Source organism: Indicator indicator, chromosome 9 (genome assembly GCF_027791375.1).
Source record: "Indicator indicator isolate 239-I01 chromosome 9, UM_Iind_1.1, whole genome shotgun sequence".
Taxonomy (NCBI): domain Eukaryota; kingdom Metazoa; phylum Chordata; class Aves; order Piciformes; family Indicatoridae; genus Indicator; species Indicator indicator.
In genome coordinates, this window is record NC_072018.1 from 17,655,728 (window position 1) to 17,675,482 (window position 19,755).

The following is a 19,755-nucleotide window of genomic DNA, read 5'->3' on the forward strand; positions in this document are numbered from 1 at the left end:
TGACAAATGAACACAAATAGTTTTGGAAATGGACATGCAACACTACAAAATCAATATCAACCAAAGACTCTGCTGCACATTTATTCAGGCTTCGCTCGAGTGAAGCAAAGGCTGGTGCAGGTGATTACATTTCACTTCTGCAAAAGAAGGGCAGAGGTGGAGATCAGATCCTGGTATCTTTTATCAGCACTGAGTAATGTCTCTTTTGAGGTTTGGTGTTTGATAAGAGTGGGCAGAGACAGAAGGTGTAAAAGGCACGATGGGAGTTGGTCTGTTAATAACAGCTTATATCTTGTGCTCTGGCTTCCTGCTGACCTGGGAGGTGCCTCAGAAAAGCCCACTGGCTCACTACAGAGCAGTCACTTGCTTTCCATGGAGAGCTGGCTTCTCATTATTCCCAGCTGCCACATCAGTTAAAAGATAGCTAAGAAGGTATTTAATGCTTTCATAATGTCTTTCATTATCCATGTCTCATCATTGCTATGTCATTGTGGAGGAAGGCAAGGCAAACTGTAACACCGAATATGAGAAGGAAGATTTTGTGTGATGCATCTATTGAAATACATTTTGCAGCCCAGAATAATTTGATTTGCTAAAATACAGCAGTAGTATTCAAGGACAGTGTGTGTATATAGCTGAAACAGTGAATACCCAACAGAAAAGAGGTCAGTTCTACTGCTGTCATTTCTCCTGAAGGGCAGCAGATGTAGGACTTTGCCAGCACAAAGATAGTTCACTTTAACACAATTGACTTAAAAAAAAAAAAAAAAGAAAAGAAAGCACTTAGAGCTTCTGTGGACTGCTGTGTCAGAGAAGGCACATAATCTGTTTATTGTAATGTGGAAATAATCCTTGTTTTTATCCTCAAATGTATTCAAAGTCGCCCCTTTGCAGAAAGTTTGTCAAGAAGCCTCCTGTTCCCTGTATGCGCCATGCAGGGCTCTACTTCCTCACATGCAAAGCACAGACTTGCGGTGCCTGTGATGTTTCTCTTTTTCCACGCCTGCTACCTCCTGCTCCATGTTTGCAGAGCCAGCAGGGTGGACCAGGGAGCGACAGCAGCAGCTGCTGGGTGCTGTGGCAGGAATGTGGACCCACCTCTTCTAAGGATCAGCTTCCCACCCTCGGCTCCTGGCCGCCTGGAAGGTAAGCCCGCTCTGTACACAGTCCTGGCAACTCCGTCGTGCTCTTCATTTCTGCAAGGAACATGCCATGAATTACCATCTAGAAATGCTGCTGAGGTCCTAACATTTCTAGGAATGTGCATGTGACCTTAAGTGAACATGCTGGAGTCATGTAGGAGATGGTTGCTGGCATGGTGAGAGAGGGGTGGACATCAGAAATAACCTGGAAAGCTTAACTTGTGGCTTTTGCTGGACTGGTAGTTACAAGTAGTGAGGGATCCTATTTAGTTTTGTACTTAAAAAAAATATTTAAACTTCTTGATTTTCTCTTTATATCATACCTCTAAAAATCAATGTGAATGTGATTTCTCTATTATTCTTACTTTTCCAAACCTGTTTTAGGTAGGTGTTTTGAATTGAGTATAGTACAACTGAGCACATCAGGACCAGAACTAGTGCTTCTGTCTGTTCAGTGGTTGTGGTGTGCCTGATGCTGAGCAAATAAAAGCTGCCAGCTTAAGAAAGCATCAATGTAGATATACGACATGTGATACAGTCATTGGCTGGCACACCTGGCTACAGTGAGTTTGACTGAAAACGAAACTGTGCAAAATACAGCAATTGCAGGAGCCCCATGAGTGAAAACACAGCTGGGTGTGACGTACAAATATCATGACGGTCACTTGCTTCCTTCTCCAAGTGAGAAGACCAAATGAGCAAAGAAAATATGTCTTTCTAAATGGTTTATTTACATAGTAATACTTGATATTCAGCACTTGCCTCTTACAAAAAAGCCCCAAAACACAAATATATCCCTCCCCCACCATCAGCTTCATCTCTTGGCCTCTCACAGCAGAGGTCCTGCTCTGAGAAGAAAAACAGGTGTCAAGAGACCAGTGAATGTAATACAAAGAAGTAATTGAAAATAGCACAGTAATTTAGGCAGTGTCTAGAACATGCTTTTTACTTAGCACCTCTTCACAATGGTTTCAATTGCAAAGTGAAACAGGAAATATACAGTTACTAACAGTGTTTTAGAAAGACCTTGGAGTAGAATAACCATTATTTCTTTGTGGGAATAAGAAACATATTCCCATAATTTTTCTATAAGGAAATTCTCAGGTGGCTAGGATCATGGTCTTTCCTTGGGCTCAATGTCCAAATGTCATGCTGAGCAAGGTGTGGTAGATAACAAGATGGTGTCCGCCTTCATACATTATTTCCAGGGTCCTTACATATTAGTGTCCAGGCTACAGAAGAAACCCTGAAACCAAGGTTTTTTTCTACTCCCCAGTTTCAACACAGTGGCATGAAATTTGGTGTCATTCTTAGCTTTTTGTTCCCATTCCCATCTCCAGAATAGTCTGCTCCAGCTCCCCAATACTTGCACAATCAGCAGCATAATGCTTCCAGAATACAATTTTCCATTCTTGAGAAATTCAGCAACTAGGTCATCCCAGTAGTTTTATTACTTCCTTGTTTAATGGAATCTCCTGTTCTGGCTGTAGCAGCTGCAGTGAAAGGAGTTGTTTTGTTTGGTTGTTTTTTTTTCTTGCCAGTGCCACTAGACACCTTTATAAGAACGTTAATGGAAAACCCATTTGTAAGATTGCATGTGCTCATCAGCATCTTATGTTGGAATTATTATGAGTCATTTTATTATAAAGTTGCTTCATAGTGACTTCCTTGGATCTTTCTGTAGTGATTGACTTTGTCATTCACATGGGTGAGCTGACACATGAAGACAGTGCAAGACTCCCAGAAGTAGAGAGTTTGGATGTGACTGAAGGTTAAGTTCTAGAGTAGTTAGTATGAGTGCTAAGTTAAACACAGCATGAACACCATATAAATCTACCAATGCTGGTGTAAGTCTGAATGGACTTACAGATGTCTTGAGCTCTATATTGCTGCTTCATTGCACCACTGACAGCCTGCTCTTTTACTGACATGAATATCTGTGACCTAGCATGAGGAGGGAGTGACTTCCCTGGGAGATGCTGTTTGGAATCCAGTTGGCAGCTGGGGTATCCTGGCCACTGGTGGGACAGGGGTAGGAAGCACACTGAGCACACACAGCTGAATGTGCCCACCTGCCATGCTCTGGTCCTTCTCTCTGATTTAAAACCATTGTAAATGGACAAGGTAAGGGGGGTGGAGGTATTACATGTTTTTCACCTCTGCCGCAGGAATGGCTGGTAACGCAGTGTGAGCCGCAGCGTAATATAAGCTGCAATTAGGATCCCACAGAAGAACTCCTATGAGGATATTAAATGCTGCAAAGGCATTATGCAAGCCTCTCTCTGCAGGGATAAATTTCAGCCTCATAGAAAAGGTTTTGGAGATAGGAGCTTCTTCATACTATTTGACTTCCTGGTGAAGAGCAGAGAACTACAGCTTTCCTCTGAATATTATGTCATTTGCTCATTCTGTTTATCCTAGCATCTCCAGAAGATGCAATGGGATGTAATTTTAGTCTTGTGACACCATCCTCATATTTATTCTCACTACTATGGCAGCCCTTGTAGGTTTTACTTATTCTTTGTGCTTCCTTTGCCATATTTACTCTTCTGCTGGCTGCTCTACAGTTCTGAAAAATGAAGGTAAAAGTGAGACTAATCTTGAAGAATGTTTCAGAAAACAAAAATTCTAAATTTGGGACTTTTTTGTTCAGCTCTTCATATGTAAACTATAGACTTGTGTGACAACTTCTCTGACTGCCTTTTTTCCTATCCAAGGCTCTAAAGATCTTGTGAATGAGTATCTATCAAGACAGAAGCAGAATAAAAAAGGAACGTGCCTAGTTTAGGCTGTCATTTCCACAAAGACAATTGAAAAATGATAGATGAAAAAGATTAATTATTTTAGAAGAATCTTTACCAAGGTGTTGAGAGGAAGGGACAGAAAGGGTGACTGTTTTCTTTACTAGGGCTTCAGCAAGTTGCTTAAACTGCCAGCTTTACAAAGGGTTATGCATTTTTAATGAATTCCAGTTCAGTTACCAGTGAGCACGTTCTTACCTAAAAGTAGCATTTTCTATATGATTCTGTGTCCTGGTGATTCCGTTTCCCTTGCTGGTGCATGACAAATCAACCTTGTGTGTGAATTGCCCCTGAGATAGCAGGAGCTCTGTTGATGTGGCAACTGGAGGATGAGTTATAAACTTCGGCATCTGCAGCAGAGCACTGAGAGGTTCCCTCAGCACTGCAGTTTCTAATATTGGCCTCTTGACTTTATCATCGTGAACCAGAGCCAAGTTAGTCCTTTACAGTCAACTAACAGACTCCACAACCACTATCTGGATTGGTGTTAGCTCTATTTTAGACGCTTACCAGTCACTTCTTTTATTTAGGAGTGTTCACATTCCCTACTGAAAATTTTACAGCTCTTTCTGCATTTTGAAAATCCAAGATGATATTGTATTTTGATATTAGAAAAGGACAGAACAGTCCACATGAGGCTCTATTAACATCACTCTAGTCCCAAACACTCAACATGGAAAGATCAACGGTCATGCTGAAGCACCATTTACAATATTGTTCTGTACACTTTCTGTCTCTGCATAACAACCTGTGGTGACAGCTGATCATATTTGTTTCTTTTACTTGATTAATGGTCTCTGTGAAGACAAGGTAGTGCTACTAAGATACAGCTATTTACCTTCATGGACTTTCTCAGTGTAAGCTTTTGGGGTACATGGGACAAGGGGTGAGTGAATGGGTCCAGTAACCAAAGTTCTCCCTGAACAATTTGCTGTGATACCAAACCAAAGGTTATTGTTATCAGCGACAGCTGCCTGCCCTCTCTCCATGCTTCTATTTGTGGATTTTCAATGGCTATAAATGGAAACATGTGCTGACCAGAAATCACAACAGCACTGCCCGATACTTCTCTCTCCTAACTCTGAAAGTACAGGGATATCTAACATGTAGTCAGGTTAAATCACTTCTGCTCAGGATACTAGTGTGGAGTTTCTTTCCTGTGGGAAATGGAGTTAGGAAAACATGAAAGAACAGTTTCAGTAAGAGAATCTTCAGAGGAACAGCAAATGGTAAGCTACATAGAGAAATGTTGGAAGTTTTTTATTTCTCTTTTTAAAAATTATTATTATGTTAATGAGAACAAGGAAAAGCAAATAATCTGGAGTACTTCTCAGTTTCCTTTAACCACTGACTTTGAAAATTAAAACTTCATTCATATATGTTAAATTAATTCTGGTGGTACATTTCTGTGGAAATTTGTGAATGAGTTTTGTGTGCAAACCTGAAATTGATTCAAAATATGGTAACCCGGACTGCTAGGTAATACTTTGTGGTTTTCTTGGATTTTTCTCAAGGGACTATTTAATGTCTTTGCACGCTGTTTTCCACAATGTTAGATCAGTGAATGGCAGAAGAAATGTTTGCCTGTGTCTGGATCATGTCTGCAGCTTAGTGAGGAGGTGTAACAAAACCAAATTATTAATAGGAAGTGAAAACATTTGAAACACAGCTTATTCCTAATTAGTGTAGGCTTGAAGTGCAGATTATAATTCACTTGCTTTAACAAGGTTATTTTCTTGATATCACAAAAAGGAGCAGTTTATTCTTGGCTTTGTGAGACTATGAAGAAAGATGGCCATCACTTTCATTAAGAAAAAGTTAACACTGATTTTTTTTTTTTTTTTTAACACTTATATAGTGGTGGTGGTGTGTTGGTTTGGTTTCTTGATGGGCCAGTGTCTACTCTTGTTTAATCACAATGTTCCTCTCTACTAGCCTCAGTTAACTGAGAATTGGCAAGCCTGTGTGTAAGTCAATAGTTTTACATACAACCTCACCACTGCAAGGTGCATTGGGTAAGACGTAGGGGAAATGCTGAAACAAAGTATTGTCTTAAAGTACTTTTTCTTTTGCAAAAGAAAGTATTTATCTAAAGAGTAATATCTGAAAGAGCATTGCTAAAGCTTCAGCTTGAAGTTATAATATGGTTATCTAATGTTTTACTTGTTCATTTTCTCACTAATGCATTAGTACTTGAGACAGTGTCCTCATTTTGAATTTATGGTTGATATATGAAATATAAGGAAGGTTCTTCAAAATTAAAAATAGTTCTCAAATCTACAAAAACTTCAGAAAAACCTTCAAAGGAAACCTTAGAATTTTTGTTCCAGCTTTTGTGGAGAAAATATATGCAGTGTAATCAGACATTGATTATCTAGTTGGAGATTGCATCCTGATGCACAAAGAATTGATCAGGTAACCTTAAGCAAGACTTTTCCAAAATGCAGAGCACTTCATTTGAAACCCCAACGATCTTCTGATGACTTTCTTTGTGTGTGTTATTTACTAATTCTAGAACTGCAAATCAGAGCAAACAATGACCCCACCGATAGGACCCACATTAACATCCATGCCAGGTCACCCACTGTTCAGTAATTTCAAAACCGAATCCTCTCAGTGTGTCAAGCTGGGAGAGTCCTTTTTAGCAGCAGCAGGTCACATCTCTGCGGGTGCTCAGAGGGGAGCAGAGGAGGCCCTGGCTCGGCGGGTTTCATGGCACTCTGCTAACAGCAGAGGAATGTCTTGGCCCTGTGCCAGTCCTCCCACCCCTTTCCCTGTCCCCTTCCAGATGAGCTCTAGCCTCCTCTCTGTTCCACCTCTCTCTCTCTTTGCCTGTTTAATGCCTTTCTCTCTGATTGCTAAATGGATTTAATTTTGCCCCCAGGGTTTTTCCCTGGTTTTGTATCTCCTGGGCTTTTATTGATTCTGCCCTTTTCTCTTTGTTACATGCAGGTCGGGTCAATATTCAAACACTGCATGGGAGCAGTGTCAATCTCTGCTACAGACATTAATTGTACAAGTTATTGTTGATGTCTGTTCACATATTTAACTTCAGCATAGCAAATACATAAACTATTTCATATTAGAGGCACCATGGGTTGTCCATTTTCAGTATTATCCTACAAACTTTATGCATGTGTAAGTGGATGATACTTTATTCTGTATGTTTCATAGGAGCATAGGATAGGTTTCATGTGCAAAGGGAGTTTGGGGAGGTCTTTAGCCCAACCTCCTGCTTAAAGCAACTATGAGGTTAGACCAGGCTTCTCAGAGCTTTATCTAGCTGGGTCTGCACAGTCTCTGGGCAATATGCTCTACTGCTGGGCTTTCCTCATGGGGAAAATGGCTTCTTCTCCTATTGAGTCAAAATCTCTTTTGTTCCAGTATTTGTCCATTTCTCTTTCCTCTTGCCATGAATTGCTGTGAAACACTCTGGCTCCAACTCATCAATAACCTCCCATGGGGACTGGGGCTGCTATTAGGTACTTCTGGAGCAATCTCTTCCCTAGGCTGAACAAGACCAGCTCCCTCAGCCTCTTCTCACAGAGCAAGTGCTCCAGTCAGTCCTGACTAATTTGGTGGACTCCACTGAACTCGCTTCAATCTTTTAAAGTCTTCTATTGGAGGACCCAAAACTGGATGCCCTATTCCACGTGTAATCTAGTGCTTAATCTACTCATTGTGCTCCTGTTAGCACATCCCAGGATGCTGTTGGCCATCCCAACTGCAGGGGCCCACTGCTGGCTCAGGCTCAGGTTCTTGCACACCAAGACTCTCATGGTCCCCTCAGCAGAGATGTTCCACTGGCAGTCAGTCCTCAGCCTTCCTCTCCCAGGTCCATAATGCTTCTGTTGGTACATTCCTTCAGCCTGCCAATGGCCCCTCTGAATGGAAATCCTGACCTCAGACAGGAGCCTTCTCAGTTTCTGTTTTCTGCAAACCTGGTTGGTGCCCTACATTACCTCCTTGGGGTCACTGATGAAGATGTTAAACAGCACAGGTCTCAGGTCAGAGCCCTGTGACACATCACTTTTTGCTGTTCTCCAAGAAGAGTACGAAGCGTAAAACATGAAGACTGATTATCCAACCAGCTGATTATCCAACCAGCTTTTTAGCTATCTACTTATCCTTTACCTAGGCTGTCATGTCCTAATATGGATATGAGAATATTGTTGGAGTGAAACAGTGCCATCAGGGTAAATGACATCTACTCCTGTCCCCTCAAGCACAATCACAGTCACTTTATCATAGAAGGCAATCAAGTCGGCCAGGTATGACTTCTCCTTGGTAATCCAAGTGCTGTTCCTAATGACCTTCCCAACCATAGGCAGTATTGGTTGAGTTAGCCTGAGTCATTCCTGCCTTGATCCTTATCCACTGCTGGTTACTCTCCACCTCCCTGACAATTGCTGCTAAGCACAGAGATCTGGGGGACCTTTTTGGTAAAAGCTGAAACAGACATCACTGAGTCACCACAGCCTTATCTGTTTCTGCTTCCATCTCCTGTATTGCCTTTTTGGACTAGAGCTCTATTACAAATTTTCTGCGTAACCACACTGGTGTCCTGACAGGTCGTCTTGTCTTTCTGCATCTCAGCATGGATAGTCTTGCATATGTATGAGGTTGTTTTCACAGATGTGATGGCTTTCCCAAGCTCCTTGTATTTCCAAGTTGCCTCCCATGGGATACCATTTACCAGCAACTTGATAAGCCAAAGTCAGCTCTTCTAAATCCTTCCTCAGTCCCTCACAAGATCTTCAGCTTCACTACTTCTCAGTTGCTACAGCCCAGCCTCCCATAGAGTCTTACATTCCCTTCTTTGTTTCTGAATAACAGATTGAGCTATATGCATGATGCTGGTTGACTCATCCAGTGACTGTACTGAAAAGCTATCCTTGACATTCCCCAGAATTCCTCTGAATTGCTTTCTCCTTCTACTCTTCAGCAGGTCTCAGGGAAGCTAAAATCTCCCATAACAGGGTGTGTGATCCAGATACTTCCTTGAATTGTTTAAAGAAGTTGTGAGGAATGTTGCCCTCTTCCTCACTCCAATCATGCTATTGACCAGTCCCACTGTAATGTCACCTTCACTGACCTCTCCTCTGATACTGACCTACAAGTGCTCACTCAGCCCTATTGTTTAACTTCTACAGAAACTTGCAACATTCAAGCTGCTGCTTTAGACAGAGAGATCCTGCATTACAGTCATGTGAGCTATCCCACCACGTCTCAGTATTTTTACAGTGTCGAAGTTCTATGACCTATATACATTTGTGTAAGACAAATCTTGGGTTTGTATACTTTGTTACAAATTTTTTCACCTGTTTCTTTATCATCCTGGAAATTTGATCACAGTGTGTCAATAAATTAGAGACCAATTCGTGCTCAAAGCATAACCTCCATAGAGCACAAACTCACAGACAGTTTTATTAGGTGGTTTGTTCCTTTAAATTCATTGTGGATGAGATAAATAATATAAATTCTCTACCACTTCAGGCTATTTCACTTAATATTTGTGAAATTTATTATTAAAAAAATTCTTGTCCATGCTGCCTGGAGGAAGACATCTCAATGGCCAGAATCCTGAAGAGTGTCTTTGTGTGGAGCTGGCTGTGGAATTGAAAGATAATGGAGGGCCCATTTTATGATGGGAAAGTAGGATGACTCACTATAAAATAGATTGGTCTAAGCAGATAGCTTCAATTTTCCTTTCATAGTTTTGGTTTTAGCATAGCTCAGAAGGACAGAGTAATTCTAGAGTTTTCCTATTGAAACAGTGGCTCAGCTCAAAGCAGTGTTTACATACTGAAGTCCTCCTCTATTAAAGCATTTTACATTCTGTTATTTGAAATTATTTTAATTATATTTCACACTTGTCTGTTTCCTATTGTATCTCCCCATGAAAATAAAGTGCATAAAGTGTTGCATTAAAAAAAAAAGTTTTCATTGGTGTGCTTAACAGGGAACATTTGATGTTGTTATTTTAGTTTGCATTATAAGGGTTTCTTTTAATTTCTTGTTACAGTAGTTATTGATAAAGAGAAGAGCAGTCATATAGAGAAAATAAATTAAACCAAATCAATATATAAATCAGAAAGAATGCAATGCCTTACTTGATGTAGCATTAAGGCTAGGTTTTGGATGGGATGAGAGGATGTACTCTGTAAGAAAGAGATGCTGCACTTCATTCACAGAACTAGCATTTGCTTTGTACAAGCAGTATGTGGACACAGCTCAGACAGAGAGGCAGTTCAAATCATTCCCACCTGAGCAAAACAAGGATTAATCTTTTGAGATTAAGAGTCCTGTCAAGATCAGGTCCTCTTTGTGGGAAGTATGAGAAGTAAAGACTCCTCAGAGAGGACAGCCCATTTCCTGAAATTTGCCACCTCATGTAGCCCAAACTAAAGAGAAGATGGTGACTAATCCATAGATGACTGGCCTGGCTTGAAAGCTTACTTGTCGTATGTGTAAACCAGATGAGAAGTGAGTATAGGATGGGAGGGGTTTTTTGAAGAGCAGAAGAAAAGAGGAGGAGAGCTGGGTGGAGACTGGTAGAAGTGGGCATGATAGAAGGCACTGGGTAGAATTATCCCCCCCTATGGGGACCTCTTCTGTCAAGTCACTCTTGCTCTTGTGCTGGTGAGGGCTGGTGTCAGGCAGACAGCAACCCAGCCTCCAGGCTCCTGCTGTGTCCCTTCTTTGCCAGGAGCAGGACCCCATGGCCAGTGCTCTGTCATACTACCTGTGGGTATGCACCACACTCTCAGAGCAGGTACTACTGAGAGTCACTTGCAAAGATCCCCAGGCTTTGAAGATTAGGATTGAGCTTCATAGTGACTACAAAAATAAACTAGGATGGGAGGCAACTGCATCTCACTGTGAGGTATAAGAAAATGACTGAGAGAACACCCTGGCTATTAGTATTTCCTCTTGCATACATAGAGTTGAGACATCCCTGCCTGGCTATACAGATGCAAGGATTACTCCAAACAAGAAAGAATAAACTTGGAGGCTGCAAGTAGCAGCATATTTTTAGCACTATTGATGTGACATTAAACAGGACCAAAGAAAGTGGGAAGCACTGAACCTTTGTCTACTCTCTTTTCTAACCTTTCCACTTAGCTTTCACCTTGAGTTTATTCTACCTTTGTTTTAACCTCATGTCAGTCATACAGACCTACTGCTGATGTGACATGCTTGAAGCTTTAGTTTCATCAATAGGAAAAGAGCTATCTTGGAGAGAAAGATCATTTGCATATTGTTGGCTGGAGGTTACATGAAACATTACCATGCAGGGATTTAGAAGAGGAGGGCAGTAGATGCCTGTGAGGACTTGAATGTGGTGGTGAAAGAGGCTTTTTAAGAACAAGTAGCAATTCCCCCACCTCTTCTGGGGTGAGGGAGGATAAGAGTCACTGAAACAGCTGGATCAACAGCTGCAACAAAGTCATGCAATGCAATTGCATTTTAGGGGAGGCAGCAAATCAAGGAGTATTAGCATGGAGAGATAGTCCTTGCTGATTAATTAAAAAGAGTTCTGGGAAATGTTTCTAGAAACTGGAACGCTGTTGAATTCAGTTAAATAGAAAGATTGGTATATAGTCTGGTGTTGGTTTGGTACTTGCCTGAATGATATCCACATGTAACTTGAGAGTTAGAATGGGCAAGAGACCATTTCCAGAAAGAAGTTAATAGGATATTGAGAAAAATCATGTATTTTCGGAAGATATGCTGCTGTTAACACTGAAATCTGGGTTGGACAGTAGGATAACTCCTTTGTGGGAAGTGTAGGGCAGCACTGGAGCAAACAGAGAATTTGTGGACTATCCACCTTGGGAAGTTTTCAGAACTCAACTATAGGAAGCCACAGTTGACTTGACCTTGCTTTGGCAGTAGTCTTACTTTGAGCTGGGCACTGGAGTGGATGACTTCTGGAGATCCCTTAGGAAAATCATTTATTTTCTTTGATTTCGAAGCCTCACTACTGCATTTGTCACAGAATATGCTAACAGTTTTTCCAAGACACCTTTAACACATTTAACATGGAGGCAATGGGACTGTGCTTATAGTTAAAATCTTTTCATTCTTGCATTATAAACCTACTACTTTCAATTCACTGTCCTTTGAATTCTGAAAGTACTCAATAATACAGCATTAAATGTGCTACTTTGTTATGAATTCATGGAAATAGAGCTACTTGATAATGAACAGAGTAAAGAAAGTGATTAATGAAAGGGAGAAAGAAGGTAGACATTAACTAGAACACAGGATATTCCATATGAACATAAGAATTTTTCCCTCGCCCCCCATTGAGGGTCACAGAAGGACTGGAACAGGCTATGCAGGGAAGTGGTGGAATTTCCTCTTGGGAGATATTTGAAACCCACCTGGATGTGGTCCTGCAATGTGCAACCCTCCTTTCTCATAGCAGGGTCACAGTAGATGACCTCCACACTCTACCATTCTGTGATTAAAATTTTATTAGGTGAGCTGATACTGATATTTGCATACTAAAAAAAAAAAAAAAAAAAATCCCAAGAAGCTGTCAGTGGTCTGTCAGGAGACTACTAGATCACTCTAGTAGGAAAGGTTTTTTGGTTTTTTTTGTTTTTGGTTTTTTTTTGTTTTGTTTTTGTTTTTTTTTTTTTAATATAGGAAAGTATCCTAGTTGGTAGAGTCTTTTTCTGTGAAGGTGTGTGTGCTGAAGTATTGCAATGATAAAGTATTTCTGTAACGAAGTCGAACTTCAGCTTCTCCCTGGTTTCTAAGGAGCAAGAAGTCAGGGCTGAGGAGTTCCAAAGTTGTGAACCTTGCCAATGGCTTGTGTTGATGCAGTGCTGCATCATGTGGTGGATTGCCTGAGGTACTCAGGGGCCCCAGTATTTATGGATTCTAAGAATCTACATCTGAAAATATGTGCTTTAGAGTCTGGAAATTAGGATTAATTTTCCTTTAATTTTCCTTTGTTTTATTCATGTAATGCCATATATGTCAATAACAGAATTATGAGCTATTTTTACTTCTGAGATGATGTTTATGCTTAGGAATCACCACCACCATCTTCATCATCACATCATTCATATGATGTGATCAGAACAAAAAAAGCAGGTGCCTTTATCTTATAAAGAAAATACAGTAAAATAAACACTAGTATTTCATCCTTCTGTTTCCAGCTGTTTTTTACCTTTTTTAAAACACATGCTTCCTGATACACGCACAAAATGTAAGTGAAATTGTTGGGATGTGCAAACAAAAAGGAAAGTCAACATTTTCACCCTCCTACACAATGGCTGTCAAAGGGATGAGTTCAGAAAACGGTTCTGCATGCTGCAAGTGCTCTCAGAAATCACCCACTCTCAAAGTTACTAGGGACAAGTTAAAGCGGTTTCTTAGAACAGCAAAAATTTGTGGATAATAGTAATTTTTTTTTTTTTTTTTTACAAGCAGAAATGATCAGACAACTCGACTTCTCAGGAACAGTGTCTCTGTGAAGTGCTTGAATACTACAAATATGAGTGCCATGAAAAAGTCTGGAAATAAATCACATGATGCTCTCTCTGCAGCATAAGGCTCAGGAAGTGTGTGAGACCAGTCATTGCAGTATCAGGATGTGCTTTGACACATGTTGATTTTCAGAATATGCTATGGTGTAACAATGAATATTACATACTCCTAAAAAATTCAGATCTTAATATAATTTGAAACATTCACCCTAGTATTCTGAAAGCATTTCTTGTTTAATGCATAACTTTCTTGGTAGGAAATACTCTTTAGAATAGAATAACTTCTACAGGAGTTTTGATGTGTATTGTAGTTCTCATGTAAATACTTTTTTGTCTATGGTGTTGTACATTATAATGTTGCAAGTTCATGAGTTCTGTTTTTATTACTATTTCTCATATGAAATCTTACAAATTTAGATGTTCCTTTATTAATTATGCAGGAAAGGTTAAAAATATTTCAGTTGTCATCTTTCGGGTTTCTTAAGAACAGTTTGTGCCGGTAGTAGAACTATCTTTGAAATACTAACTTTGGCATAAAATGTAAATAATTTCCAATAGTTATGTCACTGAGCTACCTCCAAGTAGCAGGAGTTTGGTTCAATAATTGTTTGTCTTTCTTTGGAAGTGCAGAGGTATATCATGATCTTATATTGTAGCTACCTTATTTTTAATGTCTGAGAGAGGGTACAATTTCTAAATATATATCTAGCAGCTTATGTGTGTAGTCAAATATTCATTGCATGTAAATAATTTAGAAGGTTAGTCAATGACTTTCAAAATATTTAAGTCCCTCCAAAACCAGATAACCCGTTCCAATCAATGTCTAAGTGAGCAAATGATAATTTCCAAACAAATTTGTTGTTGCTTTCCTCTACGTGCCTTCTCTGTATTAGCTAAAGTGATGAACTGGGTGACGTGTCTGAAATACTGCCCTACGGCAGAACCGATGCCAGATCAGGAATGGGATTTTATTTGACTATGCAGGTATGGAACAGCATTTGCAGCAGAAAAAGTGAAGGGAGCTGATAAACTGTTTTGTAAACCACCTTTTACTTTTGAAGCAGAACTCAAAGATATTTTGAAGCATTATTAGGTTGTTTTTGAATTCAGTACAGCAGTGTTTTCTCTCAAGAGACCAAGACTTCTTTGGGGGTGGCTGTGCCTTCTGAAAGAATATACCCATCCTGGGGCATGTCCTGGCCATGTTTTCTCTTTTAGTCTGGGTGATACTGGACATTAGTTGAGAGATTTTAGTGTTTCAGCTCATTGAATGTAGAGGAAAATAAGTCAGATAATATTCATGTTGCCAAACAGTTGTTTTAGAAACCAAGGGAGACTCAAAATCATCACATAAATATAGACAAACTTTACATCATCATAAGCATTACTAATACTGTAATTTTATATGATGTGTGTTGCAATTTTATCCATGAATCATCAGTATTAGGGCTATCTTAGCTAACGGTTAGAAGCAAATACATAACCAATGACTCTCCTTGTCTCCAGAAGACACTGTACATGCTATTGTACACTGAATGCTACTTATGAGTTCTTTGAAAACGTCTCTCAACGTCTCTCAAGTAAAGTTCAGATGTTTATTTTAAGATGCCTTACAGAGACTGAGGGAGCTGGGTCAATTTAGTTTGGAGGAGACTAAAGGTTGACCTCATTAATGTTTATAAATATGTAAAGGGTGAGTGCCAAGAGGATGGATTCAGGCTCTTCTTGGTGATGCCCAATGACAGGACAAGGGGCAATGGGTGGAAGCTGAGGCGTAAGAAGTTCCATGGAAAGAGGGGGAAAATTTTTTTTCACTGTGAGGGTGACAGAACACTGGAACAGGCTGCCCAGAGGGGTTGTGGAGTCTCCCTCTCTGGAGATATTCAAATCCCACCTGGATGCATTCCTGTGTGATCTTGTATAGGTGATCCTTCTCCGGCAGGGGGGTTGGACTAGCTGATCTTTCGAGGTCCCTTCCAATCCCTAGCATCCTGTGATTCTGTGACTATATGGAAAAAACTCTGTTTCATGTGATATTGAAACAATCTTCAGAAGACTATAAACAGTTTTTTTTCCCCTCTAATTCCTGATTATCCATCTCAACTGTCATTATATTCTTGAATTCAGTAAACAGTTCTCTAGTTAAATGTGCGTAATTTTAAGTAAGTAGATTTCATAAACAAATAGATATTGCCATAAATTACTGTTTATGTGTGCATTTTTGCTGGAAAATGAGGTACATTTTAAAGCAATTTTGATGAAGTTTTAAAATTGTGTTATACGGTAAGTTTAAATCATTTTCCATTCTGTTGCTTTCATTTCAAAGAGATGAACATATCTGACAGAGAAAATTAATCAGAAAGCACATTTATGTCTGTTAGCTGTATGTTGAAATAGATCAAGAAAATTGCTAGCTAGGTAGTATATAACATGGGAAGTACTCAGAGTATTCGAGCTATTAGCCCATTAAAAAAATGGAAAACTGTTTTTTGTCATATAAAAATAGACACAGAACCCCCTTTTTTTTCTCAGTTACTGTTATTTGCAATGGCCTGCTGCTTTTAAATTTTGTTTCATTATATTACATTTTTGGTCCATTAGTGCAATGTTTGATCCTGCTCTGCCCTCCTCCAGTTGATCAGCAATGCTGTGATGTCGGAAATGCCTCTGGCAGCTGGGTGTGCTCCACATTGCCTGGTTTCATAAAGTGCCATCTCTGCTTTTCCTAAGCATTGCAAGTTGCCTGTCGGATGACGTCAATCTGTGATACTGCATTAATAAATCACAGGTTAGCTTTGGGCATGTGATGGGCACCTCAGTGTTGCGCTGAGCCAAGTCACCTTTGGACAAGCAATAGTGGTAGCTGTCTAAGGACATTATAGTCCCCAAATACAATCACATGTGGGTTTGCAGATGCTGAAAAGGACTGGACATTGAAAGGGGGAGGAGAAGGGTTGAAAATATGACTCCAGGAGCACCTTTGAGGTGTAAATGCCCTTCTGCCCTGTTAAATTGGTTTTGTTGGGAGCTTCAGCACTTAGTTACTGTTTCCTGAAGCAATGGGCCTTAGCTAAATCATTTTACTCCTTCCCTGCATAGACCAGTGAAATGAGTGCTGTAGGAAAAAGTACTAGTGAAAATTGAGATGAGTCTGGGAGAGTCTCTGCACTCAGCAGAGCTGAGGCAAACTGTGAAAACTGCAGTGTTAATAGCTGAATTAATCTGGTTTAAGTGCTGAGTAATGTGGTGTACACCACAGCCTTTGTCAGTATGGCACTGCAGGCTACGAACATAGTTGTAATGTATACATTAGATGAGGCTTGGGAAGAAAGCTGATAGCAAGACAGGAGAGGTAGGAAGTCCTTAAAATTGCTATGAGAAGGTGAAGAAAAACTAATAGGAGTCAGAAATGGTAGAAAATAAAGAAAAGGAAAAAGAAAGATAATTACTATTGAAAAATGAATTAAAAACACTAAAAGATGGTAAAAGTGAGAATTAATTAGAAAAGTGTGAATGAAAAAGTTCAAAGAACATGTGAATAGAGAGTGGGAACAAAATATAGGAGATATGATGGGCTGAATATTCTCCTTTTAATAATTGACGTGTGAAATGAACAATTGCATTTTGCTGATTGAACTAGTACTTCTTTATTTGCACCTATTAAGTTTCCTCACAGTTTTAGGAAATAATTGTGTAGCATTCATATTTATAACAATGTTTCACATTGAAGTGATTCTCCCAACATCTGTTAATTCCCCACTAGACACTTATAAGCCTCTTCCAAGAAAGTTTCATTGTGCTTTACCACATATTTCAGGATAAGGGATTTCTTGCTGCTTCAGTTGCTTGCTGGATCCATTACCACAGCTTTCTGTGTGGGTTGATACTGATACTAGTGTCAACTCTGTTCTTTCTGTACAAACAAGTTTTGCCATTGGCTCCCATGCCTGTGCCTAGCTCAACTGTAAACAAGATTTCCCTCCTTTCCCTCTGGCATTTTTATATGAAGCTCTTGACAGCACTTGTTTCTGTCTTACCCAGATGATTTTAAGTTGATCTATATAAATAGAGATCCCAGAGTGGCCATATAACTAGAAGATACATTTCTACTCAGGAAGCCAGGCGTGATACTTCCCATCACATCTTCAAGTGAGAAAGCTACAACTCTTTGCTTGATTTATTTTGCTATTATTATTTCCATGGTTAATATCTCTCCAGCATCCACAGACAATCTTTTGCTGCTGCTTTTTTCAGTGCCAAGAGTGCCTTCTCATTCATCAGCACTCAGCAATATGTCACATTTTTAACTGACCTCTTGTTCTCCCATGTCTTCTGAAGTGTTTACAGGATTTGTGTCAGTCTGGCTCGCTGCACGCCAGGCACATGCGGCAGCTGCTGTGTTCCAGCCTTATGGGAGCTTTCAGCATAATAAGAAGAATTGTCCTTTCACAGCTTTGCATGGCTCTTCAGTCCTGTGGTTGATTCTTTGTTTGAGTCTAGAAATAACCTCACTTTTAAATGATTTTAATTTTTTTTTTCCAGCATTAAGAAGCCTGGAGTAATATCAGATAACATAAATTAGATTGTGTGGTTACCCTGGTTTGTGGGATCTCACGATGTGATGTTTTGGTTTATTTTGTTTTTAGTTGTCATCTGTCACTTACAGAAACAAATAACTGACTGGTATTAGTCTTTTGTTTCTGTCATGTTGTTTATTTTTTTGGCATTTAGTTACCAGCCCAGTTCCTGTCTGATAAGTACTTGGGGCTCTGACTTTGTGAGGAGCTATGAACACACTTCACTGGAAACACTTTATTGGTTTTGTTTGGATTGCTTCTGTGATTCAATCTCCATAGGGATCAAAGTTTTGGCTGAAAAGTTTGCTAACTCCATAGTTATCAATCTAAGTGATTGTTATAAACTGTATGATTGGTTGGTAATACAGGCATGAATGTAAATGCTGGATGTATTTGCCATTGAAAAAGCACTCACTGTTATTTGCTAGTGCTCAGCTTCATGTGGTTCCCTTTCTACAAATACAGCCACCTTTGCCTATGTACTCTTCTGTTTTGATTAAAAAAATCCTGACAAAGAAATGCAAAATACTGAAGCTGGCTTGCTTGTTGGCATCCTGCTCCCAGTGCTGTCTGCTCTTACGGACTCTCTGTATGACCTTGGCTGCAATATACAGGCAGAATTTGGGGGGAAAATACACAATCTGAATAAACAGGAAACTGGGGATTTTTTTTCTTGCAGGGATTTTTTTTCTTGCAAGCATTTTCTTGTAAGCAGCTGTAACCATTTCCTGGTTTTAGCAGCATTTGAACATTCCCATTTGGAGGGGAACTCTTTCTGCTGCATTTTGAAATATTTAATTTTTTTTTCCCCCTTCTAGAGCTGATTTAAAAGGGCCCCAAAGATATTTTCTTAGGTTAATATGACAAGTTTTCTTCCCTAACATATTTCTTAGTAATTTATGAGAAATATTTAATGTGAACTATATGTGTCCTTTTCAGTGTGTCATAAGAGTTCAGATTTGGTTACACATACCAGCAGTCACTGCTGAAATATATTAGTTAACCTGATGTCTAATTTAAAAGGAGGAGGGGTTATTGGGAGGGGGAATTAAAAAATCCAATATGCCAGATGTGAAATATTTTTTTATCAGAAACAGGTCAGAGCGTATGCACTACTTTGTGTTGCAATCACAGCTCACCACTGAGCTCCAGGTTATTATTGGGAAATGCCCATGTACCTGATTCTTTGGAAAAATAGTTGGGGGGTGGGGGTTTAGGGAAAGACTTGGTGTAATGATTTAGTATTTCACTGATTTGAAATGAAGAAACAATGCAGTAAAAAGAAGCATTATGAAAAACAACCTTATGTCTTACTCTTTGCACTCATCCCTAGCAAGTTGGAGGTAAAAATTCAGTTAGCAGCATTAGTCACAGTCTAAGATTTGAGTTCCCTAGATAAACACTCTGCAGTTGAGTTCTACTGCTATTCTTAGCAATTTTTCAACCTTGCCCAAAAGGGTGGAAGATGACACTACTGCTGATGAGTCATACTGATGACAAACAAAATAGATAATGTCAAGTAGGTGTTTGGCTTCTACACTAACTGTCTTCACCAGTAATGAAATAATGTATCTGGAAGAGAAAATTGGACAAAGCACAAATGTTTCAAAGTAGGTGGGGTGTGATGGTTTGCATTTTGTGTTTGTGCTTTGGATGTGTTTTGGACTTGATGATCTTGAAGGTCTTTTCCAACCTGGTTAATTTTGTGTTTCGTGGTGTAAAACTGAGA

The 19,755-nt window shown here is 39.6% G+C and overlaps 1 protein-coding gene across 1 annotated transcript in view; it reads left to right on the forward strand.

Annotated features, from left to right (window-relative positions):
- The first annotated feature begins 932 nt into the window (after positions 1 to 932).
- The window catches only part of MLIP (muscular LMNA interacting protein), a 99,728-nt gene continuing 80,905 nt past the window's right edge, over positions 933 to 19,755 (forward strand). Inside the window, exons 1-2 of the mRNA XM_054383774.1 lie at positions 933 to 1,146; positions 2,827 to 2,888. Of these exons, the coding sequence (XP_054239749.1) occupies positions 933 to 1,146; positions 2,827 to 2,888 (276 nt within the window). The remainder of the gene's footprint in view (positions 1,147 to 2,826; positions 2,889 to 19,755) is intronic.